The 26,836-nt window shown below is 40.0% G+C and overlaps 1 protein-coding gene across 2 annotated transcripts; it reads right to left on the bottom strand.

The window, feature by feature from the left end:
• On the bottom strand, positions 1-26,836 carry SARAF (store-operated calcium entry associated regulatory factor). 2 transcript variants are annotated; one of them, XM_010592479.3, is made up of 6 exons: positions 26,605-26,836; positions 11,819-11,997; positions 7,297-7,714; positions 5,085-5,226; positions 3,981-4,135; positions 1-851 (listed from the first exon to the last, which is right to left on the bottom strand). In XM_010592479.3, the coding sequence occupies exons 1-6, from the start codon at positions 26,687-26,689 to the stop codon at positions 826-828; spliced, it is 1,005 nt and encodes a 334-aa protein (XP_010590781.1). In that variant the 5' UTR covers positions 26,690-26,836; the 3' UTR covers positions 1-825. The 2 variants fall into 2 exon arrangements, with proteins under 2 accessions (XP_010590781.1, XP_023406910.1); XM_023551142.2 differs by lacking the exon at positions 26,605-26,836 and adding an exon at positions 16,764-16,894.

Genomic DNA, 26,836 nt, shown 5'->3' with positions numbered 1-26,836 from the left:
TTCTTGTTTGTTTTTTATTCAGTCATTTTAATGTAAGCGTCAAACAGATGGCTACAACGATATTTGAAATTCCACAAAAACTACATGCTTTTGCTACTAAAAGACTTGTGCGGAAGCACTTGAACTTTACTTCTCGGGAAGTTAAGAAATATGGAGGCTGCGGGCATTCTGTCAGCACACAATCATTCGCCACAACCTTCTAGATGCTTATTTTCTACCTCTTCTTCTAAAGGTAATTCTCACTTACCAAAGCTACACCACTACTGAAGGATTCCCAGCTCCTGAGCTCAGAGTGATCAGAACCCACAGATTGGTATAATCAGTAGACCACAGTTTGTGTAAATGTCTGAAGAACAGCCAACACCAAAAAATACAACATCAAGAGAGTATTACTGTTCCCTTGAGGTACTGACTCATCAGCTAAAACCTGCTCAAGATTGAAATGCTCTCCACTTAGTGTCTACTGGTACAAAACCTTCATTCTGAATGCTGGTGGATTCTCACGACATCACAAGTTTTAGAAATGAAACAATATATTTTCAGCATTCCACAGTCATCATTGCTTTCAAAAACTGCAATATACACCCAGGGGTTATACTAACATACACAATTCTCTACATAAACATTCTGTTATGTATCAACTCTTGGCCTCAAATCATAGAATACAAAATGCTACACAGGACAAAATATGACACAACTTTTGCATATTCCCTCCCCTTCCCCAGCTGTTAGCAGGTAGCACTTTTTTTTTTTTTTTTGAGAAAGAGAAAGTGATGAAACATCAGAAAGTTTGCATCCAATGTCTGACGTCAAATTTCTCCCCTCTTATCGTCTTCTGGTACCACCATATCCTAGAATGAGAAGAGTAGAATGTATATTATTTTTTTTGAATGCATAAAAATTGCTTATAAAATTACAAAAGTAATGCATGTTTATTGTTAGCAAATGCAGAGAATATGTGAGGAGGAGAGAATGAGCTGGCCAGGTGGAACAGGGGTGTGAAGGACGTAATACAAGCCTTCCCAATCCTCACCAAGTCTACTAAACTCACACACGCTTGGTATACTCAACTTCAAACCTTATACATTAATATATTTTACATACTGCTACTCAACTTGTAGTCAGAAAACCAAAGATGGATTCTACAGAGGAGACAGTGTGCTACAGGCAATACTCAAAGACTGAGCCAAAAAAGCTGAGGCCAATGGAGCCTAAGCCATGACCGGCTACCTCTCAGCCTCTGACAACTCCAGCAGTGGTTAGAAGTAACGCTGGGGAGGGCTATGGGCTTTCAGTAGAAAATGTTCCTTAAACCTCCCAGATAAAGGATTCTCCCCTCAGCTAACAGATTACAAGATGGCAAGTTTTCCCCTTTATAAAGTCTCTCCATTTTTTTCCGATTATTTGGCAATGTTTTATGATTTTCTTCATATAAGTCCCATACATCTCTAAACCGAAAAACCAAACCCATTGCCGTCAAGTTAACACCAACTCACAGCGATCCTATAGGACAGTATAGAATTGCCCCATAGGGTTTCCAAGGAGCAGCTGGTGGACCTTTTGGTTAGCAGCCAAATGTTAAACCACTGTCCCACCACGACTCCCATACATCTCCAGCTGATATTTATAATTTTTATTTTAGTTTTAGTTTTTTAACAAATACTGTTTCCATTAAGAACAAGTTTTCTCCAGAGACTACATCAACCTGAGACTAGAAGAACTAGATGGGGCCCGGCTACAACCAATGACTACCCTGTTAGGGAACACAAGAGACAACCCCTGAGGGAGCAGGAGAACAGTGGGCTGCAGACCCCAAATTCTTATAAAAAGACCAGACTTAACGGTCTGACTGAGACTAGAAGGATCCTGGAGGTCATGATCCCCAGACCTTCTGTTAGCCCAAGACAGGAACCATACCCAAAGCCAACTCTTCAGACAGGGATTGGACTGGACTCTGGGATAGAAAATGATACTGGTGAAGAATGAGCTTCTTGGATCAAATAGACACATGAGACTATGTAGGCAGCTCCTGTCTGGAGGGGAGAGGAGAGGGCAGAGGGGGTCAGAAGCTGGCCGAATGGACACAAAAATAGAGAGTGGAGGGAAGGAGTATGCTGTCTCATTAGAGAAAGAGCCACTAGGAGTATACAGCAAGGTGTATATAAGTTTTTGTATGAGAGACTAACTTGGTTTGTAAACTTTTACTTAAAGCACAATTAAAAAATATATATATATATGAGTTTTCTTTTGTCACAGTATGTCCCTACCTAATTACATATATTTTTTATTCTCCCAATCACTACCTTTATTTTCTTCCCAAAAATAACCACTATTTTAACATCTAAGGAACTCTGGTGGCACAGTGGTTAAGAGCTCACCTGTTTACCAAAAGGTTGGAGGTTAGAACCAACCAACTGCTCCAAGGGAGAAAAGACATGGCAATCTGCTCTCATACTGATTTGGGGTGGTTCTACTCTGTCACATAGGGCTGTTATGAGTTGGAATCGACTCAACGGCAGATGATAATAACTCATCTTAACATCTAATACCATAGAGGCTACTTTTGCTTGTTTTTAGACACATGTATTTATAAAATATAAACATTATAATCATATCGTATATGTTCTTTTGTGCCTGGGTTCATTCTTTATATTTGAATATCCATCCACATTATCGCGTACAGAAACCCTGGTGGTGTAGTGGTTAAGTGCTACGGCTGCTAACCAAAAGGTCGGCAGTTCGAATCCGCCAGGCATTCCTTGGAAACTCTATGCAGCAGTTCTACTCTGTCCTATAGGGTCGCTCGTAAGTCAGTGGGTTTGGTATTTTGGTTTTTTTACTGCATACAATACTTCATTCATTCTCATTGTTGTACAGTATCCCAGAGTATGACTACACTCAATTCATTCATCCATTCAACTGCTGATGTATACGTGGGCTGCTTCCCTTTGAGGCCATTATGACTAGGGAAGCTATAAACATTCTTGTCTTCCAGTGTACAAGTATCTGTGTTTCTGTTGCTATATTTATCTAAAAATGAAACTGCTGGATATTGAATATGATTATATTCAATTATAGTACATGACGTCAAACATCTTTTCAAAGAGATTGTATCTATTTATATTCAAACTAGCACTACTCATCCCACTCTTACATTTTTAAACAGTTATATTTTTTCTATCAATTTCAAAAATTCATCATTGTTCTGTAACTTGCCCCCCTGGAAAAGACAGCCCCAGTCCATAGCACTGTACTACAGCCCCATCACGCACCACTCCACAGATTAGCAGAGTGTTTAACTCCAAATAGTTACGAGGTTGTTTTTTAGATCATACCTTTGTTTTTTACAAAATACTCTCTTAGCAACTGCAGTGTACGTTACAATCACATTTTTGACAATTATTTAAAGTATGGCTCAGTACATTTTTATTGAATTTTACTGCATTTAAAAACTTCAAACTTCTCAGTAGAAAATTCCATTTCAGAGCTTAGAGATCACAGAATTAAAAATATGTGGAAACCAAGGTCCAGGAAGCTTTAAATTAAAAGCTTGATTAGTAGTAGAGCTGAAATTAAACCAAATCCCTATTGGATTTTTTAAAAAAATATTTAGAAGTGGCAGGAAAGAATGAATCTAAATTATATTTCACCCTCGGTTAATTACATTATTGATATTTTTTGTAGGTATACCAAGTAACACCAAACCAAAACCAAACCCAATGTCATCGAGTGGATTCCAACTCTAAAACTCTAAGGGACCCTATAGAACAGAATAGTATTGCCCCATAGGGTTTCAACAGAGTAGCTGGTGGATTCAAACTGCCCACTTTTTGCTTAGCAGCTGAGCTTTTAACCACTGTGCTACCATGACTCCCAAATAACACCATGATTGCTAAATGTGAAATCTTCTTCCTGAGTTTCCAAAATATTTCTGTACTTGACTGCTACATAATAGGAACCCCCGTGTCTTCTGCTCTTACCTGATGCTGTCCTGGTTCTTGTATCTGAGCCTGAATATGCTGAATAGCCCCCTGGGCCTCCACGAAGCGGTGAGTAAGAACGGCTATTCCATGCGCTGGAGTATGATGGAGGGTAAGAGGGGTACTGCCACGAGTCTGAGAAGGGCGTTGCTGCTCTAGAAAGACATTAAAAAAAAAGTATGCGTTTTTCTTGTGGCTACAATTTTTAAACACCGTTCTGTTCCTAAACCATCAGGAAAAAAACATCTTTATTGTTTTTTCTGAATGTCCTGGTATGTATCACAGTTAATATAAATAGACTGTTTTCTATTTCTGTCACTAGTATGGTCATTGCTGGGGGACAAGACTGTGACAGGAGTAGACACTCTTTCTTTCTGAATTTGCACTCAAATAAAGTCTAAACCTAACCTAGCATTAATACTCAAAACATTCCAAACTCTGGCCTCAAGCTCTATCCAGCCTTACTTCTTATTCTCAGGCCAAAACAGACTGTGGCCCAAATATTATGTGCCTTCCTGCCTTCTCATTTTCTCAGACTTCGAGTAGACAGTTCCTGGATCTGAGTTCCTAGCTCACACTGTCTATGAGAATGACAGAGGAAGGAAGAAACACAATGAAAGAAAATAATATCTATATATATAGTATTGACTAAAGCATACAGTATGCCTTTTAAAAAAGAAACATAAGATAAAATATGCCTGTATTTTTACTGAGGTAGAAGAGTAAACAATGCCAATTACTCAACATAAGAGTAAGTATGCGTTTACAGTGATGTGAATAAAGAATTCTATCTTCCAAATGGATCTAGCGTTTACCCTAACATTAAAAGATCTATATTCCAAAGGAAAGGAGAGAAAATTAAGGAAATATTCTGGGCAAGTTTTAAAAACTCATTATTGCCTCAGTGCACTGTCTCAATTTCCCTTTACTAACAGAATCTGGTTTTAGTCTAACACAGTCTAATCTAAGGTGCTGTGCGAGCCACAGAAATCAGCCCCAGAGATTTGATTCAGTAGGGTTAACAGCACCATAGTTTATTTTCCTTAAGCAAAACAAAGAAGACGCTAAAGTTGAATAAACAAGTGAGATGAGTGAAAAGCCTACCTATTGCTGCCAAACAAATACCCTAACATCCCTCCAGTTCCCAGTCCAGTCCAGAATCCTGGCCCTGAATTTCCGAATCCTTGCTGTCCTGTGAAAGCGTTGCCAAAACCGGAAGTCCCACCATGGCCAGTACTCTGCGGTCCTTAAAATAAAAACAATTCATTATGTATCCTCATTCAAACATACCAGAGTCTACACAAGCAAAGACATTTCACTTGTTTAATCTGTACTGTATATCAGTAATCAGCAGGCCTCAGTTTATGAACAAGTTTAATTCAAAAAAGTACACTGGTAAAATGTTGGTTGATAACTAAGGAGTACATTTCCCACAGACATGGAGAAGGAAGGATATATCTCGGGATTGGGGGGCCTTCCTGTAAGGTAACATCTGCCCTGCACAAGGTCAGCTGCCAGGAAATGACCCTCCCTTTCACGCTGACTCCCCTTCTGTGTTGTATCTTTAAAAACTCCAGGTGATAGCTGTGCCTGAGCCTCTAACAGAGGGATCACGTGCAGGCAGCCAGACATTTGTTTCTATCGACTGGGGGATTTAGGTCTTAAAGGGGCCAGAAAAGTACCTTCTGCTCAAGGTGAATTTTTTTTTTAAATTGGTATATAATGTACATATAGGAAACTGCACTAACTTTACATTCACTGCACAATAACTCTGTACATGTGTCTACATCCATGTAACCACTACCCACATGAATAAAACAGTTCTTTTTTTTTTTTTTAGCACCTCAGGAGGCTCCCTCCTGACGACTCCCAGTCCATCCCCACCCGCATTAGGGGTAAGCGCGACTCTCACTTCTCTCTCCATACTTTAGCTTTACCTTTCTTGAACTTTATATAAACAGAATCGTGAAGTATGCACTCTTTGGTGTCCAGCATATCATTACGTCTGAGAGTCAACCCTATCATTATGTATATCAGCAGCTGGCCCTTTTTTACGCATGTGTTCCATTGTGTGAAAAAATTCAAAATTTGATCCATTCTAATGTTTATGGACACTCCATTTCTAGTTTTGGGTTGTTATGAATAAAGCTGTAATGAACATTCTTATGCATGTCTCTTGGTATAAGTATGTATTCATTTATCTTAGGTATACATCAAGGGTTGGAATTGCTGAGTCATAGGGTAGGCATACATTTAGTTTTAGGAGATATTGACAGTTTTCTGAAGTGTTTTACCATTTCACACTACCATCAGCAATGGATGACAGTTCCAGTCACTCCACACCTTTGCCAATACTTGGTATTCTGTCTTTTTAATATTAGTCATTACAGTGGTTACAGAATGATCTCACTGAGGTTTTAATCTGCACTGTCCTAAAGACTAATGTTGCTCATATTTTTATTGGTCCTATAGATATCTTCCTTTATCATAAAGTGCCTGTTCAAGACTTTTGCTCATTTTTAAATCAGTTGTCTATCTTTTCTAAGCTTTGTGGGAGTTCTATATATTCTAGATACAATTCCTTTGCTGGAAAATTTTTTGCAAATATTTTCTCTCAGTCTATAGCTTGCCTTTTCACTTTTAACAGTGCCTTTTGCTGAATAGGGAGCCCCTGGGTGGTGCAAACACTTAACACACTCAGCTGCTAAAGGCACCTCAGAAGAAAGTCCTGGCAATCTACTTCCAAAATTTCAGCCAATGAAAAACCCATAGAACACAGTCCTACTCTGACACACACGGGATCGCCATGAGTCAGAGCCAAAGTAACAGTTACTGGCCTGTTTTGACTTTTTTTTTTTTCTGCTAAAGAGACATTCTTAACTTAAATAAAGCTTAATTTTTGTTCATCTTTTCTTGTATGGTTAGTACTTTTTGTGTCCTGTTTATAAACATCTTTGCCTATCCCAAGGTCATGACAAATAGTCTCCTATGCTTAAGTTGATTGTTTTACCTTTTATATTAAGATCTTCATTGCTTGAATGAATTAACTTTTATGTACAGCACAAGAAAGGAGCTTATCACCAAATCTGATCATGATTTTCTAATTAAGATGATTTATAATTTATCACGCACCCTTAAAATACTAATCACAATGTACCTTCATAGAGAAGCAGAACAGAGCGGTAAAAGTTGAAAACAAAAAATAAAATGAGAAGACAGATCTGCTTTGGCTTCCCAATTCAGCCATTTCCTGTTTCAGAAACCAACACAGTGCTCACTCCCGCACAGCTTACTACCACTGATGAAAGAGGCATACCTGTGAACTCAGGCTTAAAGCCTGGGGGCGGGGACCCTGCTGAGTTGGTGAATCTCTGGTCTCGGTGGGAATATGGCGGATACTCAGAATACGGTGGAGGAGAATCTTGACCATCACTGAGAAACAGCTTATAAACTGCAAAGGCAATAGTGAGGAGCACTACGATGGTCATCAACCCACTGACGCCACGGGAATCGGAGGAGTACAACTTATTATAATAATTAGAGAAAGAGTTAAAGCCGTGTTTTCTTCCAGACTCTCTCAATTTCTTCAGGCCATCTTCTGTGTAATCTAACTCATACTCCAAGCCACAGGACCCTCTTAGTACATACGGGTCTTCAGGGGATTCATAGCCTTCACAGCTCACCATCGTTTTTCCAAATTCGTATGCAATATCTAAGTCGGTCTTACATTCCCACTGTGAGGAAAAATAGAAGTAAGTAGGTTATTCGTAGCAAAAGGTTTTTTTTTTTTTTCATTTAACATATACTATGTGGGCTACATACATGTCATAAAATTGCAAGATAAAGCAAGGGAATGATTAACAGAATTCAGGACAATGAATAGTTCTGTGCTAGAGGAACTCAAAGTAGGGGCTTCAAAATTACTGGTGACATTAATGTTCTACTTCTTAAGCTGAGTAGTAAGTACATGAGTGTTTTATGACTATTCTTTATCACATATACACGTTATATTCTTTTGTATATATTAAGTATTTCATAATCTATAAAATTGTAAGTAAAATTTTTAAATGCCATCTTTTTGCCACTGTGTTCAAGATGCTTTCTTTAAAAACAGATTTTTCTTAAAGGTTTGTGAGCGGCCATCTAAGTTATAACTATTAGTCTCTACACATCTGGAATAAAAGAGAATAAAGGAAATCGAAGACTCAGAGAAGAAACTAGTCCACAGGGCTAACAGTCTACACCAACCATGACCTCATATACCCTGAGACCAGAAGAACTAGACGGTGTCCGGCAACCACTTCTGACCATTCTGATGAAGAACTAGATGGTGTCCAGCGACCACTACTGACCACTCTGATGAAGAACTAGACGGTGTCCGGCGACCACTTCTGACCATTCTGATGAAGAACTAGATGGTGTCCAGTGGCCACTACTGACCACTCTGATGAAGAACTAGACGGTGTCCGGCGACCACTTCTGACCATTCTGATGAAGAACTAGATGGTGTCCAGCGACCCACTACTGACCACTCTGATGAAGAACTAGACGGTGTCCAGCAACCACTACTGACCATTCTGATGAAGAACTAGACAGCGTCTGGCGACCACTACTGACGACTCTGATCAGGAACACAACGGATGGACAACAGACAGATCCTCAAAGGATGGGAGCAAAGTGTCAAACAGAACTCAAATTCTTAAAAAGACCAGACTTACTGGACTAGTTAAGACTGGGGGACTCCCTGAGACTATCGCCCTGAGATACTCTTTAAACCTTGAACCAAAACTATTGCATATCCTTTAGCTAAATAACAGGTTGGCTCATAAACAATTTCACCCATGAGTACTGCGCTCCTTTAAAAAATCATCTATGAGGCCAAAAGGACAACACTGACCACATTTTTATGCAAATAATGCGCACCTCCTACGTTTGACCGCGGGCCACACTCACCCCACCCCCCACGAGGTATTTTTGTAGGTAAGTTATGCTAATTTTTTTACAGCAACATGTGGAAAAGAATTGGCATTGCAGCACTTGTGAAGATGCCTCGTGGGGGGACGGCATAGCTGGCAAATGAACGTAGAAGATGCACGCTATTTTTGTAAAAATACGATTCTCCAAAGCAAAGATGAGAAAGCAACGGGGCAGGGAAACTAGATTACTGGAAACGGAACATCCAGAATGGAAATAATGAGAAAGCTGACACACTGTGTAAAATATAACAAATGTCACTGAACAAATTGTGTAGAAATTGTTAAATGGGAATCTAATTTGCTGTGTAAACTTACAATGAAAACACAATTTTTTTAAAGATTTTTTAAGATGTTGAGGCAAAAAAAAATCATCATTCTATATGAAGCTTTGATAGCTATATGGAGTATGAGAGATATTATATAATCGTCTTAAAAAAAAAGCTTTTTACGCAAGTGTTATAAAACCATTGACTAAACGTTCCAGGGTCCAATGCTATCTGATCCTCTTACATTTTTTTTTAAAAAAGATATTCAGAAAAATGCAAAAGAATCCATGCTAGCCTCAAAAACTTCCGCCTTATCAAAAAAATAAAATAAAATAAGCCCAAGTTTAGTCAAAGTCTATAATAATATTTTGAGTTGAACAGAAAATATGCTTCTTTAAAAATATTTAAAGAGATACAAGCTATTGCCTTTCTGGCAGTTTTTATACCAAATCTCTTTTTCTCTCAAAGTTCAAATACTCTATTTTACTTATTTTTTAGGCAGTTTTATTGGGATATAATTCACATACCATACAATTTACCCATTTAAAGAGTGAAATAAAATGGTTTTTAGTATACTCACAGAGTCGTGCACATCACTACTATCAATTCTGGAATATTTTCATCACCCTCAAAAGAATCCCCATTTTCCCCCAACTCCAGGAAACCACCAATCAACTTTCTGCCTCTGTGAATTTGCTTTTCTGGACATTTCATATAAATGGAATCACACAATGTGTAGCCCTTTGTGACTGGTTTCTTCCACTGGGCTTAATATTTTCCAGATTCGTCTATGTAGTAGCATACATCAACACTTCATTCCTTTTCATGACTGAGCAATATTGTTGTACGAATATACCACGTTTTGCTTACCCACTCATCACTTCATGGACATCTGGGTTGTTTCTACTTTTTGGCTAGTATGAAAAATGCTGTTGTGAACATTTGTGTACAAGTGTTTGTGTAGACGAAGTGTTCAATTCTCTTGGGCATCTACCTAGAACAGAATTACCGGGTCATGTGGTAACCCTTGCGTATCTTCTGGAGGAACTGCCCAGTTGTCTTCCTAAGTGGCTGTACCGTTTCACATTCCCAACAGCAGTGTGTGAGGGCTCCAACTGACCACATTCTCCCCGGTACTTGTTATTATCTGCATTTTTTATTGTAGTCATCCTATTGTATGTGAAGTGGTGTCTCACTGTGGTTTTGATTTACATTTCCCTGATAATTAATGAGGTAGAGCATTTTTTCATGCACTTATTTGGCCATTTGGGTATCTTCTTTGGAGAAACGTCTATTCAGGTGCTTTGCCCATTTTTAATCTGGCTGTCTTTCTATTACTGAGTTTTAATTAAAAAAATTATAGTTCCTTGTATATTCAAGATACAACTCCCTTATCAGATATTTGATTTGCAAAAGCTTTCTCCCATTCTGTGAGTTGTCTTTCACTTTCTGTGATGTTCTTTAAATAACGAAAGTGTTTAACTTGGGTAATGTGTAATTTTTCTTTTTTGTTTGTTTGTTCCTTTCTGTTGCTTTAAGTCTTCTCTAATCCCCTCAACTGGACATGACTTTATAACACTTTGTTAGCATCTACAAAACTCTCCCAAGTAATCCGAGTGTTTGTCTTATCTCTTCTACTAGGAAGAGAGTTCCCTGAGGGCTGTGACTCCATCTTATTCATTTTTGTGTATCACGAATTTAATATATATTTAATGAATGACTTCACCACTCTTTTTTTTTCCATCAAGACTTATAATGTTAATGTAAAACAGGAGTGGGACTTCTGCTTTAATGTAAAGATTCTATTATTTAATTAGCAATGCTGGTGGAGGGATGTTGTGAAACAAGTACTACACGATAAACACAAAGCCTGTCTCTGAACCACATAAACCATGGATAGAGGTTACATCAAGCAAGAAAGTCATTCTGCTGAAAAGGGAAGCCTTCAGTACAAGTTTTTTGCCTAGCGATCAGTCATCTTAAATCCTTTTTGAAAGCAAGCAAAGTAGAAATATATTTAATCTGAATTCATTTGATAAAATTTATTCCACTTCTAAAATATGTTAAGTTTTGCAACTTCAAGGAGATGCTATGCCTTATATACAAAATGCCAGGGTCACCAATACAATAAATAAAACACATTAAAATGCTTTCATTCAAAGTAACCATCCTAAGCAGTAAAACGGCTTTAAAATCACGTATTTGAAGCATGGTGGGGCCACATGTGCCCTTACTATTTACCATCTATGGCCCTTAAGAGTAGGCTGGTATTCTTTGAGAAATGACCAGGAAATGACAACAGAAGAACTCCACTACTTCCAGCCAACTAGATACAAAGTCTTGAAAATCTACTAATGTCTTAGAAGAAAGTCATGGTACAAAAATGACAATGAATGTTTCCAGGCTTTACTTCAGTTCACTGCTTTTGGAGAATGTTTCCTCCAGAGGTTAAGTGACTGACAGAATTAGAATGATACACTTTAAGTTAACCTGAGATTTTATGTATGTGCTTCCCCAAGACACTGAATAATATCCCAAAAGATACTTTATTCAATAGAAATCCCATTTAGACTGTCATCAACGTAACAAACATTACCTGGACATCATAACCGTCCCAGCCTTTGTTCTGACACTGTATGACTTTGGGGGTGTAAGAATTACACCCAGCTGTGCCTCCAATACATTTCAACTGTGGGACTGGATCCAGTCTGCGGGAGGTGGTATAGCGGTTATAATGGAGGGTAAGGGCTTTGACGTCCCGCAACAGTATTCTGTCTGAAAGAGCAACAACACAGATAAGCAGACAGTAAGTACCTGGTCAGGCACAGAAAGATTCACTCTAACAAAACTCTTGTCATAGGAAATACTTTCAAAAGTAAGTATGTTTCTCACCTTTTGAAGATGCCTAAACCCTGGTGGCGTAGTGGTTGAGTTCGGCTGCTAACCAAAAGGTCAGCAGTTTGAATCCACCAACCACTTCTATAGGGTCGCTATTAGTCCCAATAGGCTTGACAGCCAATGGGTTTGGGTTTTTGTTTTTTTTTTTTTATTTTAAGAAAGAGAGGATGAGACAGTTTCTCAAAGTCATCCCAACAACGTTCAGGCCTTGTGCACAAAATTCAAACAGTCACACTTTTAAGGCCTCCCTTCATTTCAGACCAGATGCCTCCCGAACTGCCCCTATATCACAAGTTCTATGCAATTTTTGTTACATTAGAAAAACAAAAAGTTCATTAACTTGAAACATATTATTGCATAACAACATTAATGGTTAATTAAAATAGGAAAAAATATGTAAGCATATTTGTGAAGCACTGTTTATACTAGTGAAAAACACGAAATGACTTAAATGTCATTAACAGGAGAATGAATTAATAAATTCTGGTCTATTCACACAATGGGATTTTCTACAGCAGTTAAGATGAGTGAACGGCAACTCATGCATCCAACTAGATAAACGGGCAAAAACATTTTAAGCCAAATGCAAGTTGGAGGATATGTTTGGTATGACAGTTTATATAAAATCTGAAAACAGGCAAAACAGTATTATATATTACTGATGTTTATTTTTTTTTAATAAATTTATACAATAATAGTATGAAAATACACGTGGAAATCATTATACACCAAATTCAGAGGGGTATCTCTAGGGAGAGAGGGAAAGAAGAGACTTTAGTTCTACTTCTAATGTGTTACTATTTTTGAGAAAAAAGATTTGTAACAAACAGGGCAAAATGGAAAGAGTTAATAAAACTGAGTAGTGAGTGCACCGGTGTTCACTGTGTATTGCTGCATATTTAAATTTTAAAATATCTCACAATTTTAAAAATTAAAAAATATTTAAAATATTTCACAAATTACAATTCACTGACAAAGTCTAAAAATAGGAAGCCAAAACAATGAAATTTATGACTTATTTCATGTACATAAATGAATTCCTTTAAGTGTTATTGGAAAATGAATACAGTATATCTATTTATCGTGCTTAGATTACAGGTGGAAGATACCGTGGACTGGCTCAACTCAACCTCCATTTCACCCTCGAGCTGGTGTGCCTTCCTGCAAAGTTGAAGGAATCCCCAAACCTCTTGCAGCTACAGCTCCCAAAAGCGATTTCAGTGCTGCCAATCAGAGAACTTGTGCAAAGTCTGAGGAACAGAGTTTAGACTTTAGACAGTACCCGGTCCTCCGACCAGCAAGCACCATCATGGAGAAATGGGGTTTTCCTGGCACTACTCCAGTGCCCTGTAAGTAGCTTCATGGGTTATCAAGAGACCTGATGTGATCAATTCCTTTTTCACTGCAGCAGATATAGCAGGCATCACTTTCTACCATTTTGCTAGCACCCAAATCCATATATTCAAGCCGTTTCTATTTAAAATAGCCTAAATGGTTTCCATTTCCTGCAACATTTTCATGAATGCCTATTAAAAGGCTTTTTATAATGATAACAGTAATACCAGGATTCTTCTGGTTATTTCCTCCCTAAATACCACTAAAACTACAATAAATGGATTGTTTTAACCATGTGAACAAACAAGATCAGGAAAAACAGAAGAGGAAATGGCAACAAAATTCAGGAAGGAGAGAGTAGATGGACCAGTGATAAGCAACTAAAAAAAACAAAGATCCGTTGCCATCGAGTCAATTCCAACTCAAAACGGCCTTATGGAACAGAGTAGAACTGCTCCATAAGGTTTCCAAGGCTGTAAGTCTTTACAGAAGCAGGCCGCCACATCTTTCTCCTGCAGAGCTGGTGGGTTCAAACCACCAACCTTTCTGTTAGCAGCTGAGCATTTAACCACTGTGCCACCAGGGCTCCAATGTACATAATACCCAAAAAATAATAGAATCCCTAAAAGGAATAGAAAATGGCAGCTCTGGAATTGGAGATGCCTAAAACAACCACTGTAGGGTAAAAGCTAGATTTCCGGGTCCTTTCCCCAGCTCCATGTTGCTCAACTGTTCCTTCTCCACCCAGGAAAATGTCTGGAGATTTATTCTCTAGACAGGGTAAAAAGGAACTGCTCTGCCCTGGGGTCTTTCATGGATTGAACTGTGTCCCCAAAAAATGTGTATCAACCTGGCTAATCCATGATGTCCAGTACTGTGTGACTGTCCATCATTTTGTCATCTGATGTGACTTTCCTTATGTGCTGTAAATCCTACCTCTGTGATGTTAATAAGGCAGGATTAATGGCACTTATGTTAATAAGGAAAGACTCAATCTTCGAGATTATGTTGTGTTTTAAGCCAATCTCTTTTGAGATACAAAAGAGAGAAGCAAGAAGAGAGACATGGGGACCTCATACCACCAAGAAACAAGAGCCAGGAGAATAGTGCATCCTTTGGACCCGGGGACCCTGCACTGAGAAGCTCCTAGACCAGGGAAAGATTGATGACAAGGACCTTCCCCCAGGGCCAACAGAGAGAGAAGGTCATCCCCTGGAGCCTGCATCCTGAATTCAGACTTCTAGCCTACTAGACTGTGAGAATAAATTTGTTTGTTAAAGCTACCCACTTGTGGTATTTCTGTTATAGCAGCACTAGATAACCAAGACAGGGCCTGTCTGGCAAAGTAAAGGACGTGAATATAAAATCATAACAAAACAGGGAACCCGTCCCTGTATATACTCTAAATGCTCAAAGTATAGACCTCTTCCTCGTCATGGCTCACAAAATGCTAGCAATCATTCTCTTGCCTTCCAAGCAGGATACCGGTCTATTCTACATGTAAATTAAAACCTGTTGCCACGGAGTCGATTACGACTTATAACAACCCTATAGGACAGAGGAGAACTGCCCCATAGAGTTTCCAAGGAGTGCCTGGTGGATTTGAACTGCCGACTTCTAGGTTGGCAGCCGTAGCACTTAACCACTATACCACCAGGGTTTCCTCCACATGTAAATTAATCAACTCAAAAAAAACCAAACCCACTGCCATCGAGTTGATTCTGACTCACAGCAACCCTATAGGACAGAGTAGAACTGGCCCAGAAAGTTTCCAAGGAGCGCCTGGTGGATTCGAACTGCCAACCCTTTGGTTTGCAGCCGTAGCACTTAACCACTACGCCAGCAGGGTTTCCAAACTAATCAAGAACACCTAAATGTAGTGACTTCAGGAGTTTCCCCAAAGGACCACCCAGGTCACCCCATACCAACAAAACCAAACCTGTTGCCGTCCAGACAATTCCAACTCCTAGCGACCCTATAGGACAGAGTAGAACTGCCCCATAGAGTTTCCAAGGAGCGCCTGGTGGATTCAAACTGCTGACCTTTTCGTTAGCAGTCGTAGCTTTTAACCACTACACCACCAGGGTTTCCAGGTCACCCCATAGTAAAGTTCAAAAAAAAAAACAACCATAAACTGATAACTTCCCATCAGCTTTTTGGTTCCCCACCCTTAATCATGAGGAGAGAGCCAAAGATTATAAAAATATGAGGAAAGCCCCTAACACTGAATATAGCAACTAGGACAAAATGGTAACAAAAACCAAAAAAAAAAAAAAAGGCAATTTGGAGGAAAGAGAGGCTGTGCAAGGAGAAAAGAACATGGGGGGAGGGAGGGTCTATGATATCCTCAGAGAGTTAAGAGAAAATATTGTATCCATAAAACAGTCCTTTTTAAAAAGAACACTCAGAGAACAAAAAGAGCTCTTGGAAGTTAAAAACAGGTTGAGCTGAAATGAAAAATTCAATAGAATTGTTAAAAGTTAAAGATAAAATCTTCTAAAGAAAAGTAAAGCAAAAGATATGCAAAGTAGGAGGGAAAATGAAAATTAAAGGCTCAGTTCAGGAAGTCCAGTATCCTACAGAGGTTCCTGAAAGAAAGAACAGAGAAGTCAGATGGCAAAAACTCAGTGATATGGTTCAAGGATAAGTTCCCACAACTGAAGGATGTGAGTTGTTACACTGAAATGACCCAGTGAAGGCGTAGACGTGAAAAGAGACCCAAACGAAGGCACATTACTGTAAAATTTTAGAACACTGGGGACAAAGAAGAGTCTACAAACTGCCAGAAGAAAGGGAGAAAAACAGGTTACATACAAAATACAAAGAATCAGAAAAGCTTCAGATATCTCAACAGCATAGAAACAAAAAGAAAATGGAGATATGTCTTCAAAAACTCCAGAGGAAATGTTTGGCTGGGTATAGAATTCTAGGTTGTCACTCAAGCAGGAGGGTAGAAGAACTACATTTTTAGGCTTCTGAAAGGTTTCAAAATATTACCTTATGGTACTCACTCTCGATAAAATACTGGAAGATACACAGCACCAAAAGAAAAAGGAAAACATGGAAATCAGAGGAGCAAAGAAAAAGTAATGGTATATACAGAGAGGGATAAAGGGAATCCCAGGGAGAATGATGAACGGAGGTACCAGGGTGATGGTCATGCACCAATCAGAGCACAAGTCCTCACCGGAAGAGTTTAACACTTGGAGGGCGGCCAGCATTAAGACCCCTGCTGCTACTTAAACCTGAAGACAGAATGCTCAGATGAACCTGGCCTTGGTTTTTATCTGTTCTGGGCTTATATTGACCTTGAGCTGATGAAGCTCTTCCTCTTCTCTCCATGTCCTGCTACCTGGGCCAGCTGAGGACTCTCATTTCACCCCACAGAAGCATTCAGCTTTAGCCTATTCCTGAGTGCTCAAAACACACCATGGTGAGCTTAGTAAAAGATATAATATGAACATATTTCTATCAGTGGACCAGTAGCCAGCCCACTAGAGCCTTAACGGACACCCTGATTGTGGGCAGCCCTATGCTTCCCGTGACTTTCCCCCATAATTTTCCCAGAAAAGCTCTTCTACTATTCCAGGAAACCAGAAGCTAGTGCTTTCTTTATGCTGACAGGAAAACAACTAGTCAGTTTTTCAAAATTTCTATAGCTTTACCACAAAGAAACTAACTACAAAGTAAGGAAATTATTGTTTCAAAAATCAGGATAGTAGTTATCTCTGGGAAAGGAGATGTGCTTAAAGAACATGTAGAATACTTCTGACGTTCTTTCCCTTGACCAGATGGGGGGACTACAGGTGTCCACTTTATTATTCTTCCTTAAACTATACACGTATGTTTTATGTATTCGTGTGTACATATATATATTTCACAATTTTTTTTTTAACTAAAACTAATACCTTTTCCTTTCAAAAAGTGAAACTCAATCTCCCTACAATTTCACATTTCTATGACAACCAAAATTAATAGCCTGGTAGGTATCTTGCCTCATCCTTTTTCTTGCTCACTCAAACAGATACCTATGCTCGGTTGTTTGGAGTTTTGTTAGTTTATTTTATAAAAATAGAGTATAAAGTACATATTACTCTTCAAATTGCTTTTTACTTAACCACACATCATTAACATTCCTTCATTTCAGCAGATACAGATCTTATTTGCACTTGTCTCCCAAAAAAGAACTTAGTACATTCCACCAAGCTGAGATTTATACTATTCTCTCAACAAAATGCAATAAAACTAGAAATAATAAGATAAAATAAGATAATAATAAAAGGACTGGAACTAATTTAATTGGAAAATAAGAAACATAAACTTTATCAAAACAAATTTAGAACTGGGCTTGCAAACTCAAATGCCTTCAAGAGCCAGTCAAACATCTAAGATACGACAGGTCACTGGGTAAAAAAGCAGCTGAAAGAAAACACAGGAAGAGGCAGGCCTTGTAGAAAATGGAGAATTCAAATTTCAACCAATGCTATTCAAGTTTTAAACTTTTAAGGCAAATCAGTCCAAGAAAAACATTGCTGCAAACATCAGGTTCTGATAGAAAAAGGTTTTTTTTTTAATCAAAATCTGTGAGCACAGGGGCATATTTATAGCCTAGGCATTTTTAATGTTTTTAAGTTGGACATAAATAAACCAGGAAATAAGAAAATTATAAATCAAAATAAAATGAGAGAATAAAGATTAAAATCTCAAATTTTAAATAGTAGAAAAACAAGTAAAGCCAAAAGATGGTGCTTTATAAAATAGATAAGCAAAGCACAAAACCTTTATGTAGAAAACTGCAAAACTTAAAGATATAAAATGTAAAATGAATAAACGGCAAATTTACGATACACATGGATGGAAATACCAATAGCATATTGTCAATTCTCTCCAAATTAATCAATCAAATCCCAGTCAAAATTCCAACAGGACACTTCTTGAAATTCTGATAAGCTGACTCTAAAACTTAAAAGTAACAATATATGTAGAAAAGTTGTTAAGATTATTTTTTTATAATAATTTTTATTGAGCTTTAAGTGAACGTTTACAAATCAAGTCAGCCTGTCACATACAAGCTTATATACGCCTTACTCCATACTCCCACTTACTCTCCCCCAATGAGTCAGCCCTTCCAGTCTCTCCTTCCGTGACAATTTTGCCAGTTTCTAACCCTCTCTACCCTCCTATCTCCCCTCCAGACAGGAGATGCCAACACAGTCTCAAGTGTTCACCTGATACAAGTAGCTCACTCTTCATCATCATCTCTCTCCTACCCATTGTCCAGTCCCTTCTGTTAAGATTATTTTTGAAGGAAACACCAACAACAAAGAAAAAATGGGGTGACAGACATTAAAACATATAATTAAATCTATATTAATGTAAATAGTATAGTATTGGCACAGAATTAGAAAAACTGATCAATGAAATAGAATTAAGTATCCAGAAACAGATTGACGGGTATATGAAAATTTAGTGTATGACTAAGGTGACGTCTCAAATCAGAGAAAAAAGAACAAATAATAGTTAAAACATAGTATTGAAACAACAGGCTATCAATGCACAAACAAAAAACCAAACCCACTGCCGACGAGTCAATTCCGCCTCATAGCGACCCCACAGGGTTTCCAAGGCTGTAAATCTCCAGGAAGTGGACTGCCACATCTTTCTTCCACGGAGCCGCTGGTGGTTTCAAACCACTGACCTTTCATTTAGCAGTCGAGCGCCTTAACCACTGCACCACCAGGGCTCCTTATCCATGGATGGGGGAGTTAAATCCCTACCTCACACTATTCACGAATATTAATCCCTGACTATTAAAAACTTAACATGAAACATACAACAAATTAAAAATATTAGAAGCAAGCACAAGAGAAAATGTTCATGATCCTGGGATGTAGAAGGTCTTCCTAGGACACCAAGGCGAAAGGCTGACTAGGAAGGTGATCGCTGCGGTTGATCAAATCACGGTGAACCCACAGCAATGTAAGACTCCACGCAGGCGCTCAGAGAGAAAGCCAAAAGTTCATTTGTCACCACTTGCGGTGGCTACTAATTACTTTCTTACTTTGAAAATTGGTAATAAAAGATTAAAAATTAAATGTTATTCTCTGACTTTTCAATAGGAACTGTAACCCGAAATAGCTTCAGTTGATAAGGGAAATTTCTACTTTACTGGAAAATGCCAGCTAATAGAGAAGAAATTGCAGAATTAGAAAAATCATCATTTTACAACTGATTCAGACAAGGAATAATCAGTGTTAAAACCACTAGGTGAGTGGATATTCGTACGGTGTAAATAAAGTCATGTTACACAGAATGCTTTCTAGTCACGAGTGGAAACCGTGTAACTTTACAAAGGAGACAAGGCTGCTTTAATCTAGTGGTCAGTCACGAACGGTGGGACAAGCTGATGGTACACTATCCCCTATGATGGTACACTATCCCCTGTGATGGTACACTATCCCCTGTGATGGTACACTATCCCCTGTGATGGTACTCTATCCCCTATGATGGTACTCTATCCCCTATGATGGTACTCTATCCCCTATGATGGTACTCTATCCCCTATGATGGTACTCTATCCCCTATGATGGTACTCTATCCCCTATGATGGTACACTATCCCCTATGATGGTACACTATCCCCTATGATGGTACACTATCCCCTATGATGGTACTCTATCCCCTATGATGGTACTCTATCCCCTATGATGGTACTCTATCCCCTATGATGGTACTCTATCCCCTATGATGGTACTCTATCCCCTATGATGGGACACTATCCCCTATGATGGGACACTATCCCCTATGATGGGACTCTATCCCCTATGATGGTACTCTATCCCCTATGATGGGACTCTATCCCCTATGATGGGACTCTATCCCCTATGATGGTACACTATCCCCTATGATGGTACTCTATCCCCTATGATGGTACTCTATCCCCTATGATGGTACTCTATCCCCTATGATGGTACTCTATCCCCTATGATGGTACTCTATCCCCTATGATGGTACTCTATCCCCTATGATGGTACTCTATCCCCTATGATGGTACTCTATCCCCTATGATGGTACACTATCCCCTATGATGGTACACTATCCCCTATGATGGTACACTATCCCCTATGATGGTACTCTATCCCCTATGATGGTACTCTATCCCCTATGATGGTACTCTATCCCCTATGATGGTACTCTATCCCCTATGATGGTACTCTATCCCCTATGATGGTACTCTATCCCCTATGATGGTACACTATCCCCTATGATGGTACACTATCCCCTATGATGGTACACTATCCCCTATGATGGTACTCTATCCCCTATGATGGTACTCTATCCCCTATGATGGTACTCTATCCCCTATGATGGTACACTATCCCCTATGATGGTACACTATCCCCTATGATGGTACACTATCCCCTATGATGGTACACTATCCCCTATGATGGTACACTATCCCCTATGATGGTACACTATCCCCTATGATGGTACACTATCCCCTATGATGGTACACTATCCCCTATGATGGTACACTATCCCCTATGATGCACCCTCCAAAAGTATTTAGTAGGATTTAATAGACTCTAATCAATCCTTTGGATCTAATATCCAGTTTACTAGAAATACAGAGGAGAGAAAAACAAGCTAAAACGGTACCATGAGGAAACAATTAGAATCCAGAAGGTATGGCAGTCTAAAGGACAGCTGGCCCATTCTGTTTAGCCAATCAGCGGCATGAGAAAGGTGAGTGTTCTGATTTAAAAAGACTTAAAAGACAACCAGATGCAACATATGGTCCTGGCTTGGGTCCTCGTTTGAACAAACTAGCCATAAAGGATGTCTTAAGCACAAGCGGATATCTGAAAATAGAATGCAAAATTAGATACTACTAAAAAATTAGGAATAACTTTGTTAGGTGCAACGTTATTTTACCATGTGAGGTAAAGTTCACTTTTTTAAAGAGATGAATACTGAAAAATTTAGTGGTGGCCTGTCATGATATCTGTAATTTAAAACATTTCAACATTTTTTTAAAAAGAGTCAAAAGAAAATAAAGCAAGGAAAAAGAGTGATAAATTTCCATTAAAATTTAAAATAACTTGTCCAGAGCCCTCCAGGGGATGGACTAGAACTAGGTCACACGAAAATGATAACATCAAATGATTCTATTTAAAGGAGTATTTGGCTTTTCTAGCATTTACATGGAGGTGGACAAGGGAATGGATTTTGGGTAGTCATCTAATAGTGTCTGTCACACTTGGTACAAACAGTGAAAGAGTTAACAGTTCCTCAATAGCTTTTCTTAATACCTGTAATATCCAGTTGGAGCCCTGGTGGCGCAGTGGTTAAGAGCTCAGCTTCTAGCCAAAAGGTTACCAGTTCAAATCCACCAGCCAGTCCCTGGAAACCCTATGGGGGCAGTTCTACTTTGTCCTATAGGGTTGCTATGAGTCAGAATCGATTTGACGGCAACAGGTTTAGGTTTGAAATATCCAGTTAGAAATGAAAATGGAAAACCTATCAATCAAATTGGTGATAAAATACATACATATATACGTAAAATACCTAGAAATAAACTTAACAAGGCCAATACAGGACCTAAATAAGAAAAAATATATATACTAAGACCTAAATAAATGTAATGCACTTCCAACTTGGAAGGCAGTTGGGTTTTTTTTTTTATAGAATTGGAAGGAAATTATTTGAAAGGCCCTAAGGAAAAATTAATGTCCATAAAGAGCCAAAAAATTTTTTAAAAAAGAATACGTTGCTTTGCCAGACAGTAGAGCTTTCTATAAAATTATTATAATCAAAACAGCAAGAAATTGGAAAAGAAATAGATAAGAACAGTGAGACGCAAGTCTAGAAATAAATCCAAATACATGTAGGAATTCAATATAACATAAAGCGGGCTTTTTAATTTAGCAGAAAATGTATGCCTTCTTTAACAAATGGTGCCGGCACTACTGACCGTGCAGCTAGCAGAAAACCCACCTAAAACTATACTGAAATACAGTACGCTAGATTAAGCTCAAATCGCCTCTATACATAAAAAACTAAAACAATGAAAATGTCTGATGAATTGTTGCTGTTGCTGTTGCTGTTGCTGTCAGGGGCCGTTGAGTTGGCCACCCAACCCATAGCAACCTCACGCCCAACAGATGGAAATACTGCCGGGTCCTGCGCCATCCCCATGATCCAGTTGTAAATCCGACACTTGTGGTCCACAGGGTTTTCACTGGCTGACTTTCAGAAGCAGATCACCAGGCTTTCTTCCTAGTCCAATCTTAGTCTGGAAGGTGCTTTGAAACCTGTTCAGCACCATAGCAACACACACGTCTCCACTGACAGGCGGCTGATGGCTGCACATGAGGTCCGCCATAGTTCAAAAAAAGTCAGAAGGTATTATCAAACTAAATAACATAAATAAAACTTCAATTTATTTTAAAAGGGTTGGGATAATGCAAAGAACACTGGACCAAATCCCATCACCAACCTGCTATATGGCTATGGCTAAGCCACTTGATTCATCTGTGTAGAAGTTTCCTCATCTGCAAAATGAGGGTGATATCAACCTTGAGATTTGTTGTAAATTATATCAGATATAATTACTAAAATTACCTAGCAGAGTAAAAAACCAAAAGCCAAATGTGTTGCCATCAAGTTGATTCTAACTCATGGCGACCCCATGTCTTACAGAGTAGAACTGCTCCATTAGGTTTTCTTGGCTGTAATCTTTATGGAAGCAGGTCACCAAGCCTTTCTTCCACGGCACCACTGCGTGGGTTCGAACCGCCAACGTTTACTTGACACATAATGCATGAATTCAAAGTATAATAAATATTACGGAGAATGTTCTAAGAGCTATATACCCTTGAGGTAACACTACCATAACCCTACGGGGGCATCTTTCCTCCCTAGAGGTCTTAAAGATCAAGAACAAAGTGCTCACACCCACGCTATTTCATCAGTCAACAGACATGGAGTCCCCTGAACTCCAGACTCACAAATCAAAATCCACTCACAGGTCTCAAACTTAAGATGAACAAAGCCAAAATCCCCTAAACCTGATTCCCTCACAATCTTCCACATCTCAGGAAAGGATAATTCCATCCTTCTAGTTGCTCAGGTTATAAACCTTGGAATCATCTTTGTCTTCTCTCTTACTCTCACCCCCACGTTTAACCCATCCGAATATCATGTCAGCTCCACCTTAAAAGCAGGTGAGAAGTGAATTCAACCACTCTCACCAACCCCACTGCTCCTCACTGGTCCAAGCCACCACCATTCACTGACCTCCTACAACCTCTTCACTGACCTCCTTCTCCCTTACCCGCTACAGGCTGTCTTCCACACAGCAGTCAGAATGAGCCTTGGAAATATAAGTCTTATCAGGTCATTTATTCCTCTTCTTCCTTCAGGTTTCTGATCAAATGTCGCCTCAACAGAGACTTCTTCTTGGACCAGTGTGTATTTTTAAAAGTTCCCAATTTTGCCTGCACACTCTAGCGTCCTTACCCAGCTTTATCATTGTTCGTATTATTTTTCACTATATGACACACTACTTACCTGTTTATTTGTTTACTGTCTGTTTCTCTTCAATATATATAAACTCTTTGGAAGCAAGACACTGTTTTGCTCACTGCCATATTCCCAACACTTAGAAGAATGACTTAAATATATAACTATATTCAATAAAGAATTTTGAAAATTTTTAAGTAAGGCCTTTTGAACTGTGCTTCTTCCCTCCCCCAAATTACTGCTCCATGTCAGCTAAATTCAAAATCAGTGGATCCAAAGTCAAACCAAAGAAATATTAGCAAGTGACTCCTGCTTTACTAAAGGACTTGATAAAAGGCATTCCAAGAAAACACCCTCATAAAACAGTCCCTCAAAGTGAATTTAAAGTGAAGTCAAATTTATAAAAATTGATCGAGTTTACTCTGCAAAATATTTTGATGCCTCATTTTGTTCAAGAACAAAGGTTTCACAGCAGGTAGGCAAGTGCCACCAGAAAGCAGTTTCTTTTTATACAGTTCTCCTGACTCCTCATCTGTAAACTTCCTTTTATTTTTTTTAAAGAATTGACTGAGGAGGGTTCAACTATTTAATGTTTCATTCCAGTTTTCAAACTATAATTCTGATCAAAGTCTTTCATTTACATAAAATTCCCAGGAATACATATAACATATGTAAAGCAGTCTTTCCTACTGAGTTGAAGAAACCACCTCCCGCACCCCGACCAGATTTGTTTCTTTAAGAGGGGAAACAAGTCTGCTTCAGCAGAATTTTTTTTTAATGAGAAACTAAGTTAAATGTTCGTACTTTAAAACGAGGGCAGCTTCAGTGCCATTAGTGTATTACCAAGACAGCAGCCTGATGGTCGGTAAAAAATTTATTCCTTTGATGATCACACTGTTCAGAGTGGTGGTTTGGATAGTTCCAAACTGCTTATTCCTGAACTTACATTACTTAATTTATACACATAAATGGAGGATGTACATAAAAGGAAGCAGAGGATTCATTATTTTAAAATACAGCAAGTTACTGAGAAGCAGAAAATAATTCTGCAATTTTCTTCAAGAAATCCTCACCAGATCCCTAAATTGCATTCATCTGATCAAGATCTCCGTAAGTAAGGAAAGCTGGAAAGTGACAGAGAGAGAGAAGGGCAGAAGGAAGGGCAGGAGGAAGGAAGGAAAGAAGAAAATGTACGGGCATTTAAATTCAACTTGGCTTTTCACTTACTGGTAATAAAACATCCACACCAAATGGGTTATTCGAAGTCAAGTGCTTGCAAGCAGCATCTTGCCTCTCACTTCAGCTTTAGAAATAAAATAGAAAACTACAGAAATAAACCTATTGCCTCAGTGTAAAAATGTAGGCATTTCCAACCATCAGTTCATAGATGCAATTCCGGTATACTTTCCATACGCCAACATTTTTACGCCCCAAACAAAATACGTCGGTTTAAGTGTTGAAAAGTCATTTTTATATAGTTTCTCTTTTAAAAGTATGCATCATCTATTAAATGAAAAAGTAAAATCTCTGTGCATGCGTATACATACATATATTAATTACACAGAACAGTGATTCCATAAAAATTCTTTAGACCACATTTTAATAACATTGATATAAAAGTATTCCTTCCCTAGAAATCACTTCTGTACCATCACCGAAATAAATAAGATGAAAAAATTTTTTAAATTCCCGTGTACAGTGAAAAACAATGGGAAAGCCTGGTGTAAGGAAAGGTACACCCATACTTCGCAGGAATGGCCAAAATGAGAAGCATAAGTTCTGCTCCCGAAAAATAAGCAGAGTCTAAGCTTCTGCAAACCCGCCTACAAGAACTGTTGCCCTGTCCACTAAGCGTGATGCAGAAAGTGCCGGAGACTGCCGGTGGCAGGGCGGCTGCCATAGCAACCGGCAGCCATGACAACAGGCAGCGACGATGACATCAGACAGTCACAACAATGCCAGCCGCGCAGGTGAGCGTCGAGCTTTTCAGCCCGACTGCGGGATGAGGGCTGGAGCCCGGAGGAGAAGATGGACGGATTTCGCCAGGCCCGGGAGGAGAGGCAGGAGGCGTTTAGAACTGGGTGGTCCCGGCCCGCCCACTCTCCAACCTTCCCCGCTGCTCCCGGAGGCCATCACGGACGCGCCAAGGGGCCACGGGGCCACGGGGCCACGGGGCCGAGGGGCCGGGGGGCCAAGGGGCCACGGGGCCGGGGGGCCGGGGGGCCAAGGGGCCGGGGGGCCAAGGGGCCAAGGGGCTAGGGGGCCAGGGGGCCGGGGGGCCAAGGGGCCGGGGGGCCGGGGGGCCAAGGGGCCGGGGGGCCAAGGGGCCGGGGGGCCAAGGGGCCAAGGGGCCGGGGGACCAAAGGGCCAAGGGGCCGGGGGGCCAAGGGGCCAAGGGGCTAGGGGGCCAGGGGGCCAGGGGGCCAGGGGGCCAAGGGGCCAAGGGGCCGGGGGGCCAAGGGGCCGGGGGGCCCAGGGGCACAGGTGAAGAGCCAGGAGGATGGAAGTGAGGGATGCGGTCAGGCTCAGGGCGACGATCGGAAAGGGGCGCCCGTGGGGCCTCGGCGCCGCCTGACAGCGGCGGGAACGGGCGAGCCAGGTGCCAGCGCACCCCAACGACACTCACCAGCGTCGTTCCAGCCCAGGGCAGGGCCCGAGATGAACAGAACCGAAAGGAGGCGGAAGAGAGGGCGCAGTCCGGCCGCTGCCATGGCGCTCGGTGGAAATGGCGCGCCGCGGCCTGGCGCTCGCAGGCCGGAAGCTTTGACGCCGCTGCGCAGGGACGCCGGGATCGCGGGCTGCGACGAAGGGCAGCTCTGTCCGCAGAGCCGCCCCCGCTGCGGAGGTCCGTGCGCCAG

This window comes from Loxodonta africana, chromosome 19 (genome assembly GCF_030014295.1).
Source record: "Loxodonta africana isolate mLoxAfr1 chromosome 19, mLoxAfr1.hap2, whole genome shotgun sequence".
NCBI lineage: Eukaryota > Metazoa > Chordata > Mammalia > Proboscidea > Elephantidae > Loxodonta > Loxodonta africana.
Note: the sequence above shows the minus strand (reverse complement) of the source record. Positions and strands in the feature narration are given on the sequence as shown.